Raw genomic sequence first — 21,858 nt, 5'->3', positions numbered from 1 at the left:
AGTAACATGGTGTCCATCTGTCTTTAGAGCGTCACCTAGCTCGGATACTTTCCTCTGCACTAGTACCTCCTTGCTTCTTGGAATAACAATGTAGGTTGCGCCATCACTGCCTTGTGGCCACTCCCACTTCACCCGTCGTTGACTTCGCGGTAGGCTGGGTATTTAGTTTGCGAAATTTTTTAGATTTGAGTACCGTAGCACTTTCGTTGTTATTTGTCAATTAATGCCCAATCATGAACTGATTAAGTTTAAAAGATTCGTCTCCTCATTTACAGTTGAACTGTGTAATTAATTATTTTTTAACTGTATTTAATACTCCATTCAAATGTGCGAAGATTCGATGTGATGGGTACTGTAGGAATTTTTTTGAAAACTAAACATGGCGTACTCAAAATTGAACCCGTACAAAGTGCATTATAATTGCCGTTTTTGTCGACGCTCGCGTTACCACCCACCATTCGTGTTAGCTCTGTTGATGTGCCCTAGTCACAACCAATGTTTCAAATAGCAATTTAGAGGCAGGATTTTCAAACCGTTATTCAAATATTGCTGACAAGTGGACTCACAGTAGGCACATCACCGTGTCTACTATTGATCCTCATCACCATCTCTCACCACGATCAGCCCCACTCTCGAAAGTTTGGTTGAAGGAACCTGAAAGCTATAAATACATATTTTCATTGGTGCCAACACGCGATCAGTTCACAAAGATCGACTAGGGTTCCTAGGGAACCAAGCTTCAAATCATATTCATTGTCTATGTCGCAAATATGAAAGAAAATACAGCCAAGGAAAATGAAACAAAATAGATATCGCCGCGTCTTCCACACAACGCTAATCCTTAATTACTCCGCTCTAATCCACACGTTCAACTTGCTAAGTTATTGTGCTCTTCCATCTTAAGAGCAAGGCTAATGGTCTTAGCCGCCTGCAGATTGCAAAAGTGCCACATCATCCTGTATGGTGGCGGATCCCATTAGCTTTTAATGTGTAGTAATAGTGAGAGTAGAAGCTTTTTCGCCGGCTAGGAGCGGCCGCTTTCTAAACCGCCCGCATAACTCTCTTTTATATTTTCTCTCTTTTATATTGGACGTCGCTGGTTTTTCACCCATCCATAATACTTCTAAATTCATGTGCAGTCTAAATAAACCGGAGAAGAGGAGGGGGTAAAACCGTAAACCAGAACGGGGTTTATCCGCCCCGCCGCGTGCGTGCGGATCTGCGGCTGCGGCCTACGCCTACAGTGCTGTCAGTTGGAACCGACGTACAGAAGCACAGCACGCACGCGCTGTCCTCTGCTCCGCCGCTATCTCGACGTCTCAAGTGGCTTTGTTTGGTTTGGTTTGGCAACAAAACTAGGGCACATGTTTTTCGAGAAGAGAATCTCGTATGCATAAAGTACTAAATAAAGTCTATTTGCAAAATTTTTTTAGAGATGAGTGTAATTTTTCGCGACGAATCTAATGACAGTAATTAATTAATGATTAGTTACAGTGATGCTACAGTAACTATTTTCTAATTACGTGGTCAAAGACCTCATTAGATTCTTCAATATCACTAGCGCGGAGGTTCTGAAATTGGTTTTGTAAACTAATTTTATTTGACACCGTAATTAATGGTCAAAATTATTACTAAAGCGCGCTACAGGCCACGGACTCGCTCGGTTAGATCCCAAATCACCATCACGGCATCACCCCTCCCCACCCACATCGCCAAACCCCACCACGCCGCCACCATCAGCACCTGCACCAGCCAGCTCTCACCGACCAACCAGCGCCACTCCGCCGCCCGCCGGATCCAGCGATCCGGCATGCAGCCCTCCTCCTCCTCCTCCTCCTCCGCGCACCCGCCGGACCACCCCGGCGCCAAGCCCCCGGCCCCTCCGGCGCCCGCCATGGGCTACCCCGCCAACCCTTCCCCCAACGGGAACCCCGCCCCCGCCGCCGCCTACTTCGCCGCCGCCGCGCCGCCTCCCTCCGCCGCGGGGCCCCCCAACGGCACCGCGGCCTTCGGCGTCGCCTACCCTTACCCCGCTCCCCCGCACCACCCGCCGCCGCCCCACCACCCCTACCCCTACCCGCCGCCGCCGCCGCACCACCACCACCACTACGCGCCCCACCCGCCGCCGCCCACCTGCCTGCGCCGCCTCCTCGCGGCCGTCGTCGGCGCCTTCCTCCTCCTCGGCGCCGCCACCTTCATCGTCTGGCTGCTCCTCCGCCCGCGCGCGCCCGCCTTCTCCCTCACCTCCCTCGCGCTCTCCGGCGTCGCCTACTCCCCCTCCAACTCCTCCCTCTCCGCCACCTTCGACGCCGCGCTCCTCGCCGCCAACCCCAACGCCAAGCTCTCCGTCACCTACTTCTCGCCCCTCGCCTCCGTCTCCTTCGCGCCCTCCTCCCCGATCGCCGTCGCCTCGCTCGCGCCCTTCAGCCAGGGCCCCGGGAACACCACCACGCTCGCCTTCCGCCTCGTCGTCGACGACGCCTACGTGGGGCCTGACGATGCCGCCCCGCTCAGGAGCGGCGGGGGCGGGGGCGCCGTCGGCGTCCAGGTCCGGCTCATGGCCGTTGCCGTCTTCGACAGAGGGGGCTGGCGCACGCGACGCAGGGTCATGAGGGTTATGTGCGACGGCGTGCAGGTGGTTTTCCGCGGGAAGAACTCCACCGAGGCAGCGTTCAGCGGCCCGCCGAGACGGTGCGATGTCGTGTTGTGAAGGTTAGTATGTAGCAGTCCTGCTGATTTACTGCCCCGTCATCTATATGTATGTCTTAATCTTACTTGCGGAATCGAGTCAGGTCAAGCTTTTGTGTGAATTGTATGGCTAGCATTGTCCTGAGGTGGTTTGATTCTGTAGTGGCAGATTTGGGAATGTCAATGGCGGTGACATGTTGGAGTCAATGGTCAACGGCAGTGCGATTATGGCACTATAAATAGAGGAAAACACAGTACAGGGCCCAGCAGATGTTTGACTAATGCTGGTTTACTAGTTTCCTATGTTAAGCAACAGAGATACTACCTGACAAATCTAAATCATATTAAATAGTTCCTTTTAATTTCCTAGAATCTGTTTCTAGGAAAAGATGAATACATAACTAGGCTGTTGGCAGGATGATGCTGTGACGCCAAGTGCCTGGTTGCTTCTTAGGTGGGCTAGGCCACAGTTAGGTGTGTGTTACAGGTTGGCACCTAGCGCTTAGTCAGGCGACTTTTGAAATAGTTCATATGAATTGATTACTGTCGTGCTTGATTCACTTATATATATGAATTTTGTTTGCCAGCCCTTTAGTAATTGCATTTCTTATTTTGTTTATATAATGTGCAAAACCCTGATTTTGGTGTTGTGCGCTGATTTGGGTTTCAAGGGGCTAGCATTTATTTTCATTCTTGTTCTTGTTCGTGTGAGCTACTTTTTGAATCGGATCTGAGCTGAGAGTAAATGGTTTTATTGACATTTCCATGGTGGTAACTGTTAAGGGTATAAGTGTCATTGTACTCTAGTCTAGGGTTTGGGGTCTCTCATCTCCTCTTGTACTCTATATATGCCCAAAGGGCCTAACTCAATACATACAGAAAGTTCACTCTCTTCTTCCTATCTCCAATTCGGAACATGGTATCACAGCCTTAGTTCGATCCGGTCCTCCACCCTCCGTCTCCGCTGCCCCGCCCCTGGGAGCATCGATCTGCTCCTAGGGGCAGCATCTCCATCAAGCCCCAAACCCATTTTCCTTTCCAGTTGAGTCCCAGCAGCAGTAGAGAGCAGCGTACCCGTCGTCGCCTTCATCTTCGCGCAGATCCGCCCGTTGCGGTCGTCCTCCGCCGTCGTCGCGCGCTGTCGCGCGCCGTCGCCTGTCTGGTCGTCGTCATGGCTCCGCCCGCCATCGCCTCCGCCCGCTGCGGATCCGTCGTCGCGCCGCCCGTTGCGGCCGTCGTCGCCATCCATGACCGCCCGTGCAGGCCTCGTCTTCCTCCCGCCTTCGCCGCTCGTCGTCGCGGCCGTCTTCTTCCTCGACAGCGCCAGATCTGCGGCAGGAGTGGCCCGCCACCGCCCGTCGTCGTCGATTCGCGGCAGACCATCGGCCCGTCGCTGCCGCCGTCGATTTGTCGCCGCCCCCGCCTCCCTCGTCCGTCGCGGCCACCTCCTGGCTGCCTGTCGTGGCCGCCGTCACGCGGCCCTCGTCCACGCCCATCGCGTGACACCCGTCCGCGCCGCCCGCGCTGTCTGCGCCCCTCGCGTGGCGCCTGTCCGCGTCGTCCCTGCCCGTCCGCGCCTGTCGTCGCCGGCCGCTCCCTCCGTCATCTCGTCGTGCCCCACCTCCTGCGCCTGTGCTTTTGCTGCTGCTTCAGCGCCACCGCCCAGCCTTCTTCAGCTCTGCTTGCCCGTGATCTGTGGCTCAAATTTGGGCCTGCAGGTCTGTTGGGCCGTCATTTTGGGCTGTTGGAGGCTCGATTGAGATGGTTTGCGCCCCATTATTCCTGCCATTTGTATCCTGCTGCTGCAATCTCTACTGCTTTTGCATGTTGCTTGCTGCTGCTAATATCTACTATATTGTGTCATTTTTCCATCCGTGTCCATCCGTATCATCTGCTAGTAGTTTTGCTTGCTGCTTAAATTGTTTTGCCGTTTCATATCCTAGCTGCATGCTTCTGCTAGCATATTAGTCAGTGTCATGTTCTTCTGTGTTCATCTAAGTCATTATCAATCCAAGTCCAATTGCATACCTTCAGTTCGCCAATGCCGTGCGTGCCTACATCCTAGTTGCCAAATCAGCCATCATTTTCTTTTTCGGGTTTGCCATGATGTGTGGCTGCCCCATCATCGTCGTTGATGCGACCTTTGCCCTCTTGGTCCCTTTCGGAGCCGTCTTGCTCCATGTCATGATCAATGGCCGTCTATTTGTCGTCATCACCTTCCTGTCTCACCACTTGCCGTCTTGTAGTGGTGCTTTCTATCTTTGGCTGGTTTGACACATCTCACTATTCTTGTCGAGTTCAAGTCTCCAAAGCAAGGCTTGTGTTTGAGGAGTCGACGTACTAGTTTGTGAAGACTCGAGGTATTTGCTCAAGTACTGGTTTGTGAAGGCAACACCCTCTTGTGGAGGAGCTCATCTACATGACATGTTCAAGAGTTGCACGCTTTGATGATATCAAGATTTTAGACTTGGATGTATCTTTTTCTTGTTTCTTTTGAGTCTAGTGCTTAGTGTTAACTCTCCAAATGCAACGTCATTGCATTCACGTTGCATTTGAGAGGGGGTGTTAAGGGTATAAGTGTCATTGTACTCTAGTCTAGGGTTTGGGGTCTCTCATCTCCTCTTGTACTCTATATATGCCCAAAGGGCCTAACTCAATACATACAGAAAGTTCACTCTCTTCTTCCTATCTCCAATTCGGAATCCTATCTCCAATTCGGAACAGTAACATGTTGGTGTCAAATATCAACAGCAGCAGAATATGCTACTATAAGTAGAGGAAAGATGGTATATAACGAACCCAAATAGTTTTATGGAAATGTCAATGGTGGTAACATTTGGATGTCAAATGTCAACTGTTGTGAAGTATGATACTAGAAAGAGAAAAATATATAAAGAACCCAAAAGATGCTTAGGTTAACTAATCTCCTATGTTAAGCAATGGAGAACCTGGCAAACTTATAGCTACAGAGTTCTAAACCTATGAATTTGAAAAACCTCGATGTATTAATTACCTTTTCCATTTTTTCAGAATCTTTTAGCCATGCCTGGTGAATGCTAAACATCAGTGGAGTGACAGAGGTTGGGATTTGTATATTTGAGTTCTGCCTTGCTATAGTTGGCGTTACTAGATTTTGTGTACATGGCATGCAGTGTTTTAAAAGGCGTAAAAAACTACATTGGCGCCTAGCTACGAGTGAAGCGTCTAGGTCAATTAGGTAAGCTAAGAGGCTATTTGGTGTTGGGTGGGATGGTGGTGCCTATTGCCAAGGCGGGTGATTTTTGTAGCAGTTCATATGAACCGGCAGTTGTGGTGGCTGAATCACTTAGGTATCAGTTGTGTTTGCCAACTTTTTTTAAATCCCCTTTTTCCTTATCTATGAAATGCGTAATGAGAAATTTGGGACAACATGAATTTAAGCTATACTTGGTAAAATTTTAGTCATGGTCCATATCTGTAGTTTGGTTTTCAGACCTTTGCTCTCAATACAAGATGTACAGGTGTTTAATTTTATCCAGTGAATTCTTAGCAATATTAAGCTAAAATTTGTGGACAGTAAAAATATTAGTACACTTTTTTTTTTGGATGTTTCCATTTTAGGATTGATTGTAGTTGCGGAACTGTAGACCTTGGGTAATGCAAATCTGGAGTTAAATAATGGCAGCATGAAGATAATTCTTTAGAGGAGGTGTGAACTATTCACCCTTTTATGTTGCAATAGATTGGATGTAGATGCTCACTGTGAGATTTACCGCTTAGTGCTGGGAACTTGTTACATTAGTATCAATCTTCACCAACTTATGCTTAGAGTGCCTCGTAATGACAAACTGTGAGTCTTGAGATTCTCAGATTAAGCATTGTTTAGAGGACCCACCTCCTCGATAACTATGAAGACAAAAGGAGCCATTTCCATGAATGAAATGCACAAACTGCTTATGATCTTGTACTCTATTGCTTGTATTTTTATCTGTTCATAGTTCTACTCGGTTGGCATGCTCATGGAGAATGCATCAAGTTCATGTGACACATGTGAAAACTGGTTTTTTACATTGATGCTAAAATCAGGGAAGAAAGAGTGGCTCTTCTATCATTGTTGCCTAGAAAAGGTATAAAGCCACGATGTTAACACACATCCATTTTCTTGCTAGATGCATGATGCCTGAATTCCGTCCTGTTGAGCAGGAGGTTGCCTTGCATGGAACTTAGTAGTGATAGGAGGCAATGAACAATTAAGCATGAGCTGGAGCTTTGATAGTCCATTTCCTCATTCTTCACAAATAATGTGGACTGTTATATCTGCTTGCTAAATATTTAATTCAATTGAAGCTCTGAAGTGTGAAGGTATTGCTTTTGCCTGGCTTGGAGTCCATATTGGTTGGTCGACACAAACGATGTTTTCACATATTTTAGGTGTCGGGCCTTGTAAGTCTGCTAAGTGCAAAATGCATCCACATGTTTGCATTTATGCATCCAGTATGAAAACAGATAATGTAGTGATTCCATATCTGAACTGCTTTCTTTGGTACACATGCTTATGCTGTAGAAGAATCCATGAACCACTGCCTGGGTGCTATCTAGGAACCCTAGGTATAGATATCTTTATTCTGTTTTTATTTTCTTTTGCTTGCTCTTTCTGTCTTGATTTTGCCACTATGTTTTCTTTCGTGTTGTGCCAATATTGAATATGGTACTCTTCGTGCCTGCAGATCTCCTTTGTTGTGTTTGTGCGTAGTGTACTGCTGGATACTGATTCACTTTCAGGAGAATATGTTGGCAGCAATCACTGTTGTCATGTAGCGTCCAGACTATTAAGTCTAAGCTTGCAAAACAGGTCTAAACTTCAGTTGACATCTGCCAAGTAGTCCACTATTGTATACTGGATTACGCTAGTGTTTAAGCACACTACTTTTCCCTCCCCTTCCCTATGCACCCACTTTGGTATCTAGACCGACCTTGTTATTTTGTTTGCTCTTATCAGGATTCACAATACCATGTTCGTTGACTACTGGGGGCTGCTGATCGGAGGGAACTTATTCCATAGGTACAAGAAGCTAACTGGCACTGCGAGATGGTGTATCGGCATTGATTTGATGAGCCTGGGAAACCATGGTTTTGCCTGGCTGTAATAGAGTAGCGAGCGAGAGAGTTCTGAAATGATTGGGAGAAATATGAATCTGTATCTATGATAGCTTCAACACGAATGGTTGTGAAGGTTATGGCAAGGATGTTTGTGCGTGGTGGTCATTTTGCGTGTGCTATGGAGCCTCATGGGAAATGTACATTGAGTCAATGCTTGGAAGCAGAAAATCTTCTTCGGCATGGATGGTCGAAAGACAGGAATACACCACCATCCATTGCTTAGCTTCTTGGTCCCGCATCATGGGGCATGATTGCCGTCTGTATTGGTGGTAGCACCGACTCAGTTTGACACACCCACATGCCTAATCGAGCCTATGGTATCTTCTATCCACGGATCAGGTGCCCATCTACGCTGCCGCCTGCCCGTACTCGGGCGGATGTCCTGTATGTATCCTCCTTGGTACATGTCCCTTTTGCAACAATCTAGCTATACATGAATGATTGATTGTTAGTATATATTATTAAAAGCATTGTCCCCAAAATTATTCTGCTGGCACCTGTCCTCCCTCGTCCTGTCCTTTGTTGCGTGCCTGATGGAAGATTCTGTGAGATGTGTTTTTGGCTTTGCATCGCAGCCTTCAACAATTTGTAGTTAAGCGCGCCAACAATGCATAATTGTACAACCTGCCGCGATCCCCACGGATCGTCGCGACTGGAATTCAGGCCGGCTGGTGGCCTGGCAGGCCTGCTGATGATGATTCTGATCCATGCAATGACCCCTGGGGCTGCTTCACCCTGCTCATGTTATGTTTCTCTTCTCTTCTCCATGTGCCTCAGATAGGGGTGGTAATGGGCCATGGCTTTAGTGGCCTCCTCACAGTCCAACAATGCCTTTAAATTTTTTTAGTTCAAAATTGTATAATATTAGAGCCCGGCCCTTTTAGGGACCGGCCCTTAGATTTTGTAATTCAAAATGTTGAACCCTTTACCACCCCTAGCCTCAAACACCCTGCGCCGGCCGGCCGGCCTACTCCTGTGCTCCACGAACCACCTCACCGCTGCTGCTGCTGCAGCAGAACATGGCCACTGGCCACACCATCATGTCGCCTGCATCATCTGCATGAGTACTGCTTCCCCGCAATGCGGAGCCATGTTTAGTTCAGCTGCAGCTGCGATGTGAACGGTGAGCCATGTTTAGTTCAGCTGCAGTGCAGGCTGCCGCTAGAACCCGATTCCGCCGGCCTACCGCGCCACGCCCTCACCTTTGTGTCTGCACAAGAAACCCCGCCGCTTTGGCACGCGGCGTGACCAGCACGACGGTCTGCGCGCCACGGATTCTTCTCCCACCACTTGAATAGAAAACGGCAAAGCGCGTGCCCACTCGATGCGCGGAGCGGCGGCGGCGGCGACCGAGTGGAGCCCGGCCCCGGCGAGAGGTCCCGCCGGCCGGACCGATCACCGAGCGGCCGGTACATTTACGATCTGGAATGAATGCGAGCACGGATGGGCAGGGACGACAGGGACACGTGGAGAGCGGGACGTGGTGGGCTCGTGTAGGGATGACAACGGGTCGGTAAGGTGCGGGTAGAGTAAATACCCGTCCGCGACAATATCCGAAACTATAAGACATACCCGTACCGCGAAGTCTAGCGGGTAAAATTTTATACTCGTACCCATACCCACTGGGTACGAGTCGGGTTTCGGGTAACCATCGGGTAATTTAATAATAGCATAAATAACATATCATTTGGTCGTATTGACTAGCATATTTTGAATTTATCATCCATATAAGCGAACACAAAGCATTAGTAGAAGTAAATGGATCATCGTGCACCATTTTTTCTTATTTTCAATATCTATTTTGTAGTTGTACGTAAGTACATGCGTTGAATTCTAGTTATGTATTTCATCTAAAAAATATAACAATAACCGTACGCTCCACTAAAAATAATAAGCAAAATGTCAATATCATTTTCACATCTATTAGTTCACATAATCTCACTATCCATCTATTTAGTTCATACAATTGCAAGAAAATGAGACATAAAATTTGTAAATGATATGAGTTCTCTAGATTATTTTTTGTATTTCGGGTACCCGCAGGTAAAAAATTTTATCCGTGCTCTACTCGCGGGCGAAATTTTATACCCGTACCTATACCCGCGGATAAAATTTCATACACATATCCTCACCCATCAGGTCGGGTACCCGCGGGTAAATTTGACATCCCTACCTCGTGGCAGGGGGAGCTGCGTGTGATCGCCAGCTTGCTCGGCTGCTTCTTCTTCGCCGCCATGCCCCCGCGGGGGATTAGACCCTAGGCCGTTCCCCCACCAACCAAACCAAACCAACCCTACGGATCATCCAGCGCCCTGCCGAATGGATCGCCCTCCAGTTCCGCCGCAACCCGACACGCAGGACGATCTTGCAAGCGGATCCCAACAGGCTTTCCTTTGCTACCTGTACTCCCTCGGGCCAAACCGCCAAAGCCATCCCTCTTCTTCGCAATAGACCATCTACCAACCAGCTCAAAGAAATCGGCTTGCTCTGGTCGGAGTGAGCCGTTTGGTCACCGAACCTCGGCCGCACCTCCCCTATCCTGCCACCCGTAACCATGGCCATCCAAAGCTCGACCGGCACGCCATGTCTGCGGCAGCAATGATGATGACGCTCCAGCCTCATCTAGCCTGGCACAAAGAAAAGCAAAGCGGCGACCGGCGACAAGCCGAGAGGTGACGAGAACCGATGGATCCGGCACGGCATGGGCACCGCGAGGCTCCTCCTGCGTGCTCCGGCTAGTTCCGACGCATCCGCCGCGTGCCGGTCGCTGCGGCTGCTGCTGAGCCCTGCGGAGTCACACGGTGTCGTCGGTGCCCGAGTGGCTTCACGTGCAATTGCTGTGCGGTGTCGGAGAAAGGAGAAAAGAGAGGCCCTCCCCGGTGCACGCACGGAGACCGGAGGCAGGGGCAAGCTTGCCCTTTACAGACACCGATCCAGCTCCTTTCTCCTCCCATCGCCAGCGCTCCGTGCCATGGTTTGCGGCGGCCCTGTCTTCCGCGACCAGCGCCCGTGCCGCGTCGACCGTGCGGGCGCCGTGCGTGCGGCCGCGCTGGGCTCCAGCGACGCGCGTTCCAGGGCGCGCCGCGCCGCGCCACGTCGTCAGACGGCCGCCTTCAGCTCCTCGAGCAGGCTCGCCGGCCGGGCGCACATCTCCTCACGCCGCCGGCTGGTCAATTGAATTCAATGCATCCACGCTACGGTCCATTCCATCCTCTTGCTCCCTCCGATCCCATGTGGGGGTGATGTACGGATCCATGACAGTGCACCAATGATGCACATTCCCAGATGCTGCTGCCGCGCTGTGCGAATGTGCCATCTTCCATGTTGATGACACCAACCATCTGTCTTTGTGCAAATGTGCAGAGACGTGCACCACACCAAGACCATCTTCCATGTTCCGGCAACTACTCCTTGTCACAAACTAACTGAAACTGTGCATGGGCGAAACCGGTGGTCATCTCTGGTGTTCCTTCTTCTGGAGAGAAAGGGAAGAAAAGATCGTCCAGCCGTAGTTTCCGCCCTTATCATAGTGTGGATTGCAACATTTGTGTCTCCATGTTTGCAATGCAAGGCCAGAAATCCTACACAAGAATCTTACAAATTCCTAACAAGTACTACGTTACAAAAAAGAGAGAAAACCTTCACCTAAAATCACACCCTAATAAAATAAACAAAATCAAGATGAGAGAAAACAAAGGTGAAAGCCCCTCGACATGGACCTTTCTTTCTTGCTCTCCTCCATGATTTCAACATGAGCATAAACAAGGAGCTAGTCACCAATATACTAACAAGAACCATTCCCAAACAGCCACACACACACACACACACACACACACACACACACACACCCAGCTCACAGCCTGCTCCACCAGCACATCACCCAGCCCGTCAGCCATGAGCAAGGACTGCGGCAACCACGGCGACGACGACTTCAAGCAGAGCCTCCGGCGCCTGCTGGGCGTCCTCCTGGTGCTCGCCCTCCTCGTCGGCCTCATCGCGCTCATCGTCTACCTGGTCCTGCGCCCCACGCACCCGCGCTTCATCCTCCAGGACGCCGCGCTCCGCCAGCTCGACCTCTCCAACGGCTCGGCGCCGCTGCTCTCCACGGCGGTCCAGGTCACCGTCGCCTCCCGCAACCCCAACGGCCGCGTCGGCGTGCACTACGACCGCCTCGACGTCTACGCCTCCTACAAGTACCAGCAGGTCACGCTCGCGTCCAGGCTCCCGCCGCTGTACCAGGGCCACGGCGACGTCGACGTCTGGTCGCCGGTGCTGACCGGCCCGAACGTGCCCTTCGCGCCGTTCCTCGCCGACGCCATGAGGAAGGACATCGCCACCGGGTACCTCATCATGGAGGTCAGGATCGACGGCCGCGTCCGGTGGAAGGTCGGCAGCTGGACGTCCGGCCACTACCACATCTTCGTCACCTGCCCGGCCTACTTCATCGGCAGCGGCACATCCAGCGTCGTCGGTGCGCACGGGCTCAGGTTCCAGACGGCCACCTACTGCCGCGTCGAGGTCTAGCCTGCCTCTGCTCTGCTCCTCTGCTTCCGATCCTCTGCTCCGGCGAGGTAGGCCGCCAGCTTGTTACTCCTACTTGTGTCTTGCGTGTGCATACTGGAAACAAGGGTGGTAAATTGTAATAAAGCAAGGGTGGTACTCCGGGGAGGTATATATATTTATACGGAGGTAAAAAAGTTGAGGTAATTTAGAGAGTGGGTTAACTTGTCTTGGTTCATATATGATATATACTACTATGTTTTTTTGGGTTGGGTTGCATCTTTGTTCAGTTCCTCGTTCAATCAATTATTCATAAACCAAAGAGTGTCAAGGTAAAAAGTGCCTCTTCCATTTGGCAATTTGGGCATTGCCTTGTTCTTTTGCTTTTAGATGTATATATGCTGTGTCCTTACTGAATGGAGTGATGACTTAGCATATCTTCTGTGTGGGGATTAGAAAACTTTTTAGGTAGGTCGCAAGTCGATTGCAAATCACATACACGAGTTCAGCTCCAAGCCTTCCAATGGAGAGTTTGGAATTATGTACGTTGGTGGCAACAACCCAAGCAAACTCTGGAGTCCATCCAAGTCCGGCCGGGGTTTGGTGAGAGGAAGCAAGTACGGATTGGGACCTGGGATCACGGCTTGCACAGGTAGCTCATTAGTCCCTCTCTTAGCTTGGAGATCCAAGGAAACTTCACAAAAGTTGGAGAATAAAAGTTTGTGTGTGTGCGCTGTCTTCTCCATGTGACCATGTGCTCATGTGGAAAACAAACTGTACATGGAATTATTATGCTCATATCCATAACAGTTGCTTTTCCAGTTGTCTTAGCAATCTGAACTGCTCCATCTTCAAGCAGGAGCAGTGATAGGAGCTCGTTAAGTTTAGCTGTAGTACCTGATTAGCAATGCAGCCAGTGATTCCTCACGAAAAAAAAAATGCAGCACTTGAGTAGTTTGAAGGGTTCTAAGTGTTTTTTTTTAAGTTGAGGAGCAGGCTGTATCTGTTTTAGTTTACAGTGAACAAACTGGATGCCGAGCAGACTCTCCAGGTGTTTTTTTATATAAAAAACTAAAGGTAGTCCAGGTGGTGCATGAATATTTTTCAGAACACGACTAGGTTTTACTGTTGTAACTGTAAGATAGCGATGATGACATTTACGAGATATAGCAACTAGCAGCAGTCTGTGGCCCAGACTCCCACCAAAATGATAAACACCAATCCATCAGCTGCCTTATTTTTCATTACCAAGAAAAATGAAGAAGAGGAAAAAGACTTTGAGGCAGGCATCAATGGACTGCGATTTCAGGAAATGAGACATGAGGCATCAAAATCCTGTGCAATGTCATTTTATACTGTCAACCGACAAGACAAATTTCAACGAGTTAGAATCCTCTGGAGAATTTTTTGCTACGTTACAGCCTTGCAGGTCGATCGTAAATCTCACACATGAATTCAGCCCCAACAGATATTCTGGAATTATTCTAGCGAGGCCAAAGATTAGAGTAATGATATGGCATTTTCGTTGCCGTCTCCATGTTCAAAACTGAAAACATCTGTATATCAAGTAATCATTCATGTATTTGGCAAGCTGGGCAGCCCAGTGGTTGAGCAGGGGTTTGGTCCTGCCAACCGACCAGGGCTCCAACCCTGGGATTTGCACCAAAAAACTCCCTCGCCCCCCTCATATCCAAAGCACAGTTGGGCTCGCCCCTGGTTGCTGTTTCCCCCATGTGTGTGGATCGCCCCATGGGATACGGGCACTGTGTACGGATGAGGTGGGGGTTCGGGAGTTTTCTTGGCCTATGTGAGAAATATCTTCTTTTTTTTTCTTGTGAAAATGCCGTGAGGGCGGTCTTTCGCCACAGGTCGAGTTTTTTTCCCATTCATGTCTTTGGGGGACCCAGCTTTGTCGTTTTGATATGTAGTTCTGTACTAGCCTGATCCATGGTCTTCGGTATGCTTAATGATGTTGTTAGCCAGCAACTAGAAAAGACTTTGACATAATGTTTAACTAGAGTGAGAGGCTGCATTTGTTCAGCATAGAAGATACTGAGCTCAAAGCAGAGAGGTCCTAGTGCTATAATTTTTCAATGGAGTCTGTTGCTGCCTTGCTGATGTAGTGCATATTCTTCTTCTTTTTTCACTAAGGGTCAAGCCCGAATTTAATTACTGAAGTAGCAACGAAATTACAAGACAATCCAAGTTCAGAATTTAAACTAACACCACAGGAAGACAAAAGAGAAAGAGCTCCAGCTCACGGAAAGAAGTCTGGTACCAGAGTCAGCCGAAGCAAAACCACCACCAAACAAACCAGAGAAGCTAAACTGAAGAGGAGACAAACGTGCAGGCTCTCCCCTGCTAACAAACTAAGCGTAAACCAACCCTACAGTTAACGAAGGAGCATGTCCTACTGAAGCAAAAACCACACCGCGGCCTCCGAAGAACTACTGAAGCAAAACCGTCCCTGCATCCTCTGAGGGAGCTTCTTGCGGGTGGAAGAACAGGGCTGTGTTCTTCAAGGCTTCCGTTCCCGCTTCCAGCACCATCTTGAAACTTGGGTTCTGAAGACCTGCCCAATAGGAAATAAAAGATACAGCCAAACAAATAATCTCAGTAAGAGATCTACATTTTTTCCTCTCAAAGCTGATAGCATTTCTTGTTAACCATAATGCCCAACATATTGCTGCAAGACCAATCATATGAAGCTTTTTATGGCAGGGCATAAACTTATTAGCCCATACCCAGAATTGTGGGAAGGAGCCTGGTCTACAATCAGCATTCACTACAATTGAAACCAAGCTCCAACAATATCTAGACATTACACAACCAAAGAAAAGATGTTCAACACTCTCAGGGCTCGAACAGAAGGAACATATTTTATCCCTTTGCCACCCTCTTATGGACAAGTTGTCTCTTGTCAGGATAGCATTAAGTTTCACCAGCCACATAAACACTTTGATTTTCAGAGGAAGTTTCGCTTTCCAAATTTTTTTTATTTCTGTCCTCAGTCAAATATTCACACAAGAATTTGTATTGTGATCTCACTGAGAACTGATTGTTTTTTCCCCAACCATTTAGGATAGTCGTTATTATTTGACAAGGCACAGGCTGTCAGCATATCTCTCAGCTTCCTCAAGCTCTCTTGTTGCCTTTCATTCAGCCATCTTCTAAATGTTAGGTTCCAACCACTGCTTGCAAAAAAGGCTATAGAGCCTTTCTTTTTGTTACAGATGTTGAACAAGTCCGGGAATTTATCCTTGAGGGATACAATTCCACACCATGGATCATTCCAGAAATCAGTATCAAGCCCATTCCCTACACACTTTATTCTTCCTTTCAAATATAATTCTTTCACTTTCAGCAGATCGTTCCAAACTGGAGAATTTGTAGGTTTAGAGGTTAACTGTGCTATACACTTGTCCTTGACATACTTTTTCCTAACTATTGTCTGCCAAATCCCTTGGCTAGCTTCCAACTTCCACCACCATTTACAAAGAAGGCTTATATTTATTTTCCATAGGTCTTGGATACCCAATCCACCTTTATTTTTTGGGCTGGCCACTTTACTCCATTTCACTAAATAGTACTTCTTCTTCACGCCTCCCCCTTGCCAAAAAAAATCTTTTTCTTGTTTTGTCTAATCTCTTGTGAATTGTTTTTGGCAACAAATACATAGACATATTGTAGAGTGGAATGCTGCTGAGGCAGGCATTCAGCAGGGTCAACCTGCCACCAAAGGATAAAGAGTTCCCCTTCCACCCCCAATCTTTTGTGTAATTTTTCATCTAGTTGCAACCAGTCTTTGATATGAAGCCTGGAGCCACAGACTGGTACTCCCAAGTATTTCAGAGGCCACTGCCCTGTTGAACAGTTGAAAGTTCAACATATCTCAAAGTTTTCCTTTCGTCTTGCGAGATTATAATTACCTCGCTCTTGTCAAAGTTAATTTTGAGTCCTGACATCTGCTCAAAAAGATACAACAAAGGTTTCATATTTTGCGCTGAATCATCTTCATCTTGCAGACACAAAATTGTGTCATCCGCATGTTGAAGTATTGCAATTCCATTCTCCACATATTCTGGAATCAATCCTTGAATCAATCCATTTCTCTGAGCTTGCTGTATTATTTTTGCTAAGGCATCAGCTACTAGATTAAAGAGAAGGGGAGACAGAGGGTCTCCTTGTCTCACTCCCTTCCCACTTTGGAAGTAGCTTCCTATTACATCATTTACTTTCACACTTAGAGTTCCACTGGTAACCACCACTTTAATCCATTTACACCAATCCTCACAGAAACCCCGATGTCTGAGACAATAAAAAAGGAACTCCCAGCTGATTTTATCATATACTTTTTCAAAGTCAAGCTTCAAGATCAGACCATCTCTCTTTTTACTTTTGGTGTCATGCAGCACCTCATGTAGAGCCATCACCCCATCCATAATGTTCCTGCCCTTGATAAAAGCTGATTGACTCACATTTATTATTCTGCTCATACAATCTTCAAATCTTAACATCAGAGTTTTAGTAAAGATTTTGAAGCTCACATTTAGTAAGCAAATGGGCCTGTATTGTTGTATTTTAGAGGCCTCCTTTAGCTTGGGTATGAGAGTAATAATTCCATAATTAAGTCTACCCAGATCCAAATTGTGACTTCCAAATTCCAAGAACATATCCATAATATCCTCTTTGATAATGTCCCAGCAGGTTTGATAGAATTCTATAGGTATATGATCAGGCCCAGGGGCAGTGTTTTTTCCATGGAGAAAATGACTTTTTTAATCCCATCTAAAGTGAAAGGTCGGCACAAGGAATCATTTTCCTCCTTAGTCACCTTTTCCTACTCATCCCAGGGATCTGTGCTCAATTTGAAGAGAGGTTTTTTAGCAGGGCTAAATAAATCCTTATAGTATGCAGTGGCATGCTCCAGAATTTTCCCATCCTCTTCAATAGATTCACCCTCATGTTGCAAGCTGAAAATTGTATTTTTCCTATTCTTCCCATTAGCTATTTTATGGAAATAATCAGTATTATTGTCCCCTTTCAGAAGCCAATTCAGATTGGATCTTTTATGCCAATACTCCTCTTCCTCTTCCTGAATTTTTTTGCAATTCAGTATGTATAAAGGTTTTCTTATCCAAATTTTCAATAGAAAGACAAGATAACTCCTCCATTTCTTCTAGCTTGCCCAGATCTTCCTGTAAACGGTGCTTATAGCGTCTGACTTGTCCTCTCAGATTTTGTCCCCAACCTTTGAGAAATTTCTTGACCCTACCAAGTTTTATGCACCATTTTTCTACAGCAGAGTATGTAATAACATGTTTTTCCCAAATTTCTCTTATTTTTGGTCGAAAATCCTCATGTTTGAGTCAAGAATTCTCAAAACTGAAGGCTTTTTTTTCTTAATTTTATCCTGATCTGTGCACAACATCAGAGGGTTGTGATCAGATAGTTATCTCAGGATCTTTCTCAGATTTGTCAAAGGGAATAGAGTTTCCCAGCTCTCATTCATCAAGAACCTATTTAGCTTTTCTAAGGTGGGGTTCTCTTGGTTGTTACTCCAGGTATAAAGACCACCATTTAAGGTTACCTCCTGTAAAGCATAGGAGTTAATAATTAGATTGAACATATCAGTGAACTTGTTGGGGGCAAAAAGCTTTATTCTTATCTTCACTAAATCTTAGAATATTGAAATCTCCTCCAATTAACATAGGCTCTTTGTTTTTGAAACAAATATGAGCAAGTTCAGTTAGAAACGCTTCTTTGCCCTCATCTTGAGCTGGTCCATATACACTGACTAAGTAGATATTTTTTCTCATTTTTTTGTCAAAAACTTTAGCTGTAATAGAATAAGTACCCACATCAGAGGAGAGAATGTCAAACCTCTCTTTTTTAAATCCAAACAGAATTCCTCCAGATCTACCCCTGGATGGAATCCACCGCCACTCAAAAATCTATTGAGAATCAATTTTTCTAAAAAAACTCATAGGATATTTGCTCTTAATTGTCTCTTAGAAGCCCACAAAGTCAGCATGATGCTCCCAAAGCAAAGTTTTGACAAAAGTACTCATTCCTTTTTTCGCCACCCCCTACAGTTCCACATGACCCCTATCATTTTACAACTTTTTTCTTTTTCAGGCCAACTCCTTTCCTTAGGTTATAACCAGAGCAAGTCATGGTTATATCCTCTTCAAGGGGGAGTTTACCATCAAGAGGATGGGTCTGCCTGCCCCTGGCTTTTGTAGCTTTCTTGCTCCTTAGCTTTTGCTTTGATCTTTTACTTTCTACTAGAGTGAAACCTTCCTGGTCAGAATCTTCAGATTCCCATTCTAAAAATTTGATATCTCCAAGAGGGAGATTTTCCTTTGCGTTTACTTCTGAGTTAGCACTTTCCTTTTCACTTTTATTTTTCAAGCTCATTCTAGCCTACTCTAAATCTTTAATAATATTAAATTGCTCTAAAGGAAGATCCTTAGTATCAACTCCCATTTTACTAGATCTAATCATCAAATCAGAATTATTAAGAACAACAAAAGAATTTTTAAAATTGAGATGATTACCTTCTAGATTCTTTTTTAACATGGCTGCTTCAGCTTTGTTAGCAATTTTCACTTCTCCTTTTCCTTGATTCTTCAGTCTCTCACTCTGTCTTTGCGGTCTCATCCTCACAGCTTGGTTCACAGTCTTCACTGCACAATCAGTTATCACATTACCAGCCTCCCTTTTTTCCACGAGATCTGATATGTTGCTATTGACTGTTGGGGCAATCAACTCTCCAGTGTCAACCCTAGAGGATTGAAGAAAATCAGATTCATTCACTGTTTCACCATCCTTTTCTCTAGGGTTAAGCTCTGGATTTTCCTCTGGGTCTTGGCTGGAAAAGTAACCAATTGGAGCTTCTTGAGTCCCCAAGGCCGGACTAGGGCAAACTGCCTCCTGTTGGATGGGGAAATCCACATTCTCTATGGTTTTACCCAACATATGGGTCAGCTCATCACCTTTTGTATACCCATCCAAAGATTCAGGGAGTTTACCACTTCTTAAGGCTGTTTTAGCTTCAAATGTAGCAAGTGGGTCAGATTTAGACCTGAATAGATTTGTGCCATATTCATTGATAGGCATTGAGGCATTATCTGAGATTTGCATATGCCAAATATGCCAGTAAAGAAGGATAGATCCTCTACTTTTTTAGCAGTAGGGAATCTAATCTGATACACATTCTCAGCAATCTTTTTGGCAAACCATCTCCATGTTGATTGTGGTCCTGCTTGAGCTTTGAATTCTTCCTCCAACTGTCTGGCAGTAACAGATCCCTTAAGAATAGTGATCAAAGCACAGTTTGCCATATCTTTTTCCCTGTCCCCACAATCATCTTCCTGAATGATATGAAAACCTTGACCATGGGCGGCAAAGCCACAGAAGGGGGCAATATACTCCCAGGGCATAATTTCAGAACATACCCTCTGCAAGTGCCCTTCCTTACTGCATCTGTTACACATCACAGGCTTAAGTCACATCTCAGGAATATGTCCAAACCTCCCACATCTATTACAGCTACCAGCATCTTTGTTTCCTTCTTCAGTTCTCCCTGTCCCCTGCAAGTTTGCTGAGTTGTCCTTCATCACTTCTTTTTCTTTCATTTTCACATCAGTATTATCTTTACTCTCAGAGTGAGAAGCATCTTGCATACTCTCCTCCTTTTTTTCCTCTCATTTCTTCCTGAGATTTGATACCCCTCTCTCTATCACGTCCCTGATTCAAATTGTTTCTCAGGTCAAAATGTGTATTATATTCCTGATACTGACTATTTCCTCTCCCAGGTGCTCTCTGTCTCCATTGGAAGTTTGAGGTTCTACCACCTCAAAAACCTCCTCTCTTATCATCCCACTATCCCTGATCAAATCTTCCTTCAAACTGGAAATCCTCCCTCCTAAAGCTTCCTCTGCCAAAGGAAACCCTCTCACTTTCTCGCTGGAATCTATGAGTCACATGCCCCATTCTTCCTGTACATAAATGATTTGATTTCAAAACTTGAACAAAAGAACGAGTATCCAACCCAAAAGTAGAGAACCTCACAGCCTTAGCATCACGGAGGGATGCAGTTTGACGAGGAGGAATTGGTTGCGGAAGACTTACCGCGATCGCAGGACAAACCCCCACAGCTTCACTGCGATTCCAGAGGTGTTCCAGCCGATCCGCCAACTCCGGGTTCTCCTCCCAGGCTCCAGAACGCCGAGGGTTCCGAGCCGGCGGAGATTTCCCCCTCGACCTCCCCGAAGTAGGATTCACTATAATCCCCCTCCTAGGGTTAGGGGGAGTCGATGGGGGAGGGAAGTCTGGACTAGCCGCCGCAGGAATTGACCCCGAGCCCCCCGAACCACCCCAAATCAGCCGAGGCCACCCCTCTAACCTCCATGGCCCATAGGTCAGAACCCTACCCGAGGTCGGTTCGGGTCTGTTGCCTTCGCGCCCGCTCCAAAACGCAGCCGTGACGGAGACGGAGAAGGCCGTGACGGAAGTGACGGGGAGGTACCTGACGTCTCTGACGAGGCTAGCGGAGGGGCAGCTCGCCGGGATGTCGCAGCACCGGTCGCTCCGCTCGCCGGACTCCTGACAGGAGACAGGTGAACCATCTAAGACAGGTTCATCCCAACGCTCCCTGTGCATATTCTTCTTAACTGTGACCAGGATTCGTAAGAATATGAAGTGCGAAATGTATAGAGAAACTGAAGCAGACGACGAGGGGTATGATCGGACCAGGAAACAACTGAAAAGGGTGGAGCTCAACTACCAAGGAATTGAGGGCTATTATGTAGTAGGACGTATCCATTCTCATACACACAAAGCGCAGGGCGCAAACAATTCAATCTACTGTAATAGAGGACATAGGGTATTATGCTATTGCGGCAACTCAAGTAAATCGTAATGTCTAAAACTTAAGTAAATCCTAATGTCTAGTGGTACTATCGAGCTCGAGGTCCACCACACCACCCCATAAGAAGTATTGTCAGTATGATACACGGACACCACCCCTAGTAAAGGTTTTAGAGGTGAAACTCTTAGCCGTGGATACCTACCGTACTGCAGATGCGGTAGCAGCTAGCATTGCAGTTACATATAGAAATGGCAGTCACATTAAGAGCAATTCTAACAGCTTATGTAAATCACCTTGGAGGTAAAAATAGAGAAAAAGTGGTAAAATTTGTTTCCAACAGAGATGCTAAATCCGTGGATTCGCTTTCTCATTCTCCATCCCGGGAAAACCGGTAGGCTTCTTTGCCGACTCCCCACCGTTCGCCATCCTCCTCCTGGCGCGCCCCTCCGCTCCCTCCGGCTGCTCTGCTTTGCTCGCCTGCCCTTCTGCTCCGCCTCCTCCAGTGACCCGCTATGGTCGGCGCCGGGATGCGCCCAGGCCCTGCTCCGGCGAGGGCGAGGTTCGCCGCCGGCACGAGCCGTCGGCGTCGCGGGCCGCCGCCCCGAGGACCCGGCCCCAGCGCGTTCCGGCAAGGGCGAACTTCGCGCCGGCGCGAG

The 21,858-nt window shown here is 47.3% G+C and overlaps 2 protein-coding genes across 4 annotated transcripts; both read left to right on the top strand.

Annotated features, from left to right (window-relative positions):
* The first annotated feature begins 1,697 nt into the window (after positions 1–1,697).
* Positions 1,698–8,049, top strand: LOC120686150 (MAGE-like protein 2). 3 transcript variants are annotated; one of them, XR_005680011.1, is made up of 3 exons: positions 1,698–2,712; positions 7,395–7,519; positions 7,667–8,049. XR_005680011.1 is itself a non-coding variant. In XM_039968323.1 (2 exons), exon 1 carries the CDS (start codon positions 1,811–1,813, stop codon positions 2,708–2,710), a length of 900 nt encoding a protein of 299 aa, XP_039824257.1. In that variant the 5' UTR covers positions 1,706–1,810; the 3' UTR covers positions 2,711–2,712; positions 7,667–8,049. The 3 variants fall into 3 exon arrangements, 1 of the variants encoding a protein (XP_039824257.1); XR_005680012.1 differs by lacking the exon at positions 7,395–7,519 and adding an exon at positions 5,719–5,768; XM_039968323.1 differs by lacking the exon at positions 7,395–7,519 and having other exon boundaries at positions 1,706–2,712.
* Positions 8,050–11,548: 3,499 nt separating this feature from the next.
* LOC120686243 (NDR1/HIN1-like protein 1) lies at positions 11,549–13,281 on the top strand. Its single transcript, XM_039968421.1, has 2 exons — positions 11,549–12,398; positions 12,784–13,281. The coding sequence occupies exon 1, from the start codon at positions 11,722–11,724 to the stop codon at positions 12,349–12,351; it is 630 nt and encodes a 209-aa protein (XP_039824355.1). The 5' UTR covers positions 11,549–11,721; the 3' UTR covers positions 12,352–12,398; positions 12,784–13,281.
* The last annotated feature ends 8,577 nt before the right edge of the window (positions 13,282–21,858 follow it).

Source organism: Panicum virgatum, chromosome 8N (assembly GCF_016808335.1).
Source record: "Panicum virgatum strain AP13 chromosome 8N, P.virgatum_v5, whole genome shotgun sequence".
Classification (NCBI taxonomy): domain Eukaryota; kingdom Viridiplantae; phylum Streptophyta; class Magnoliopsida; order Poales; family Poaceae; genus Panicum; species Panicum virgatum.
This window is presented reverse-complemented; position numbering and strand designations above follow the sequence as displayed.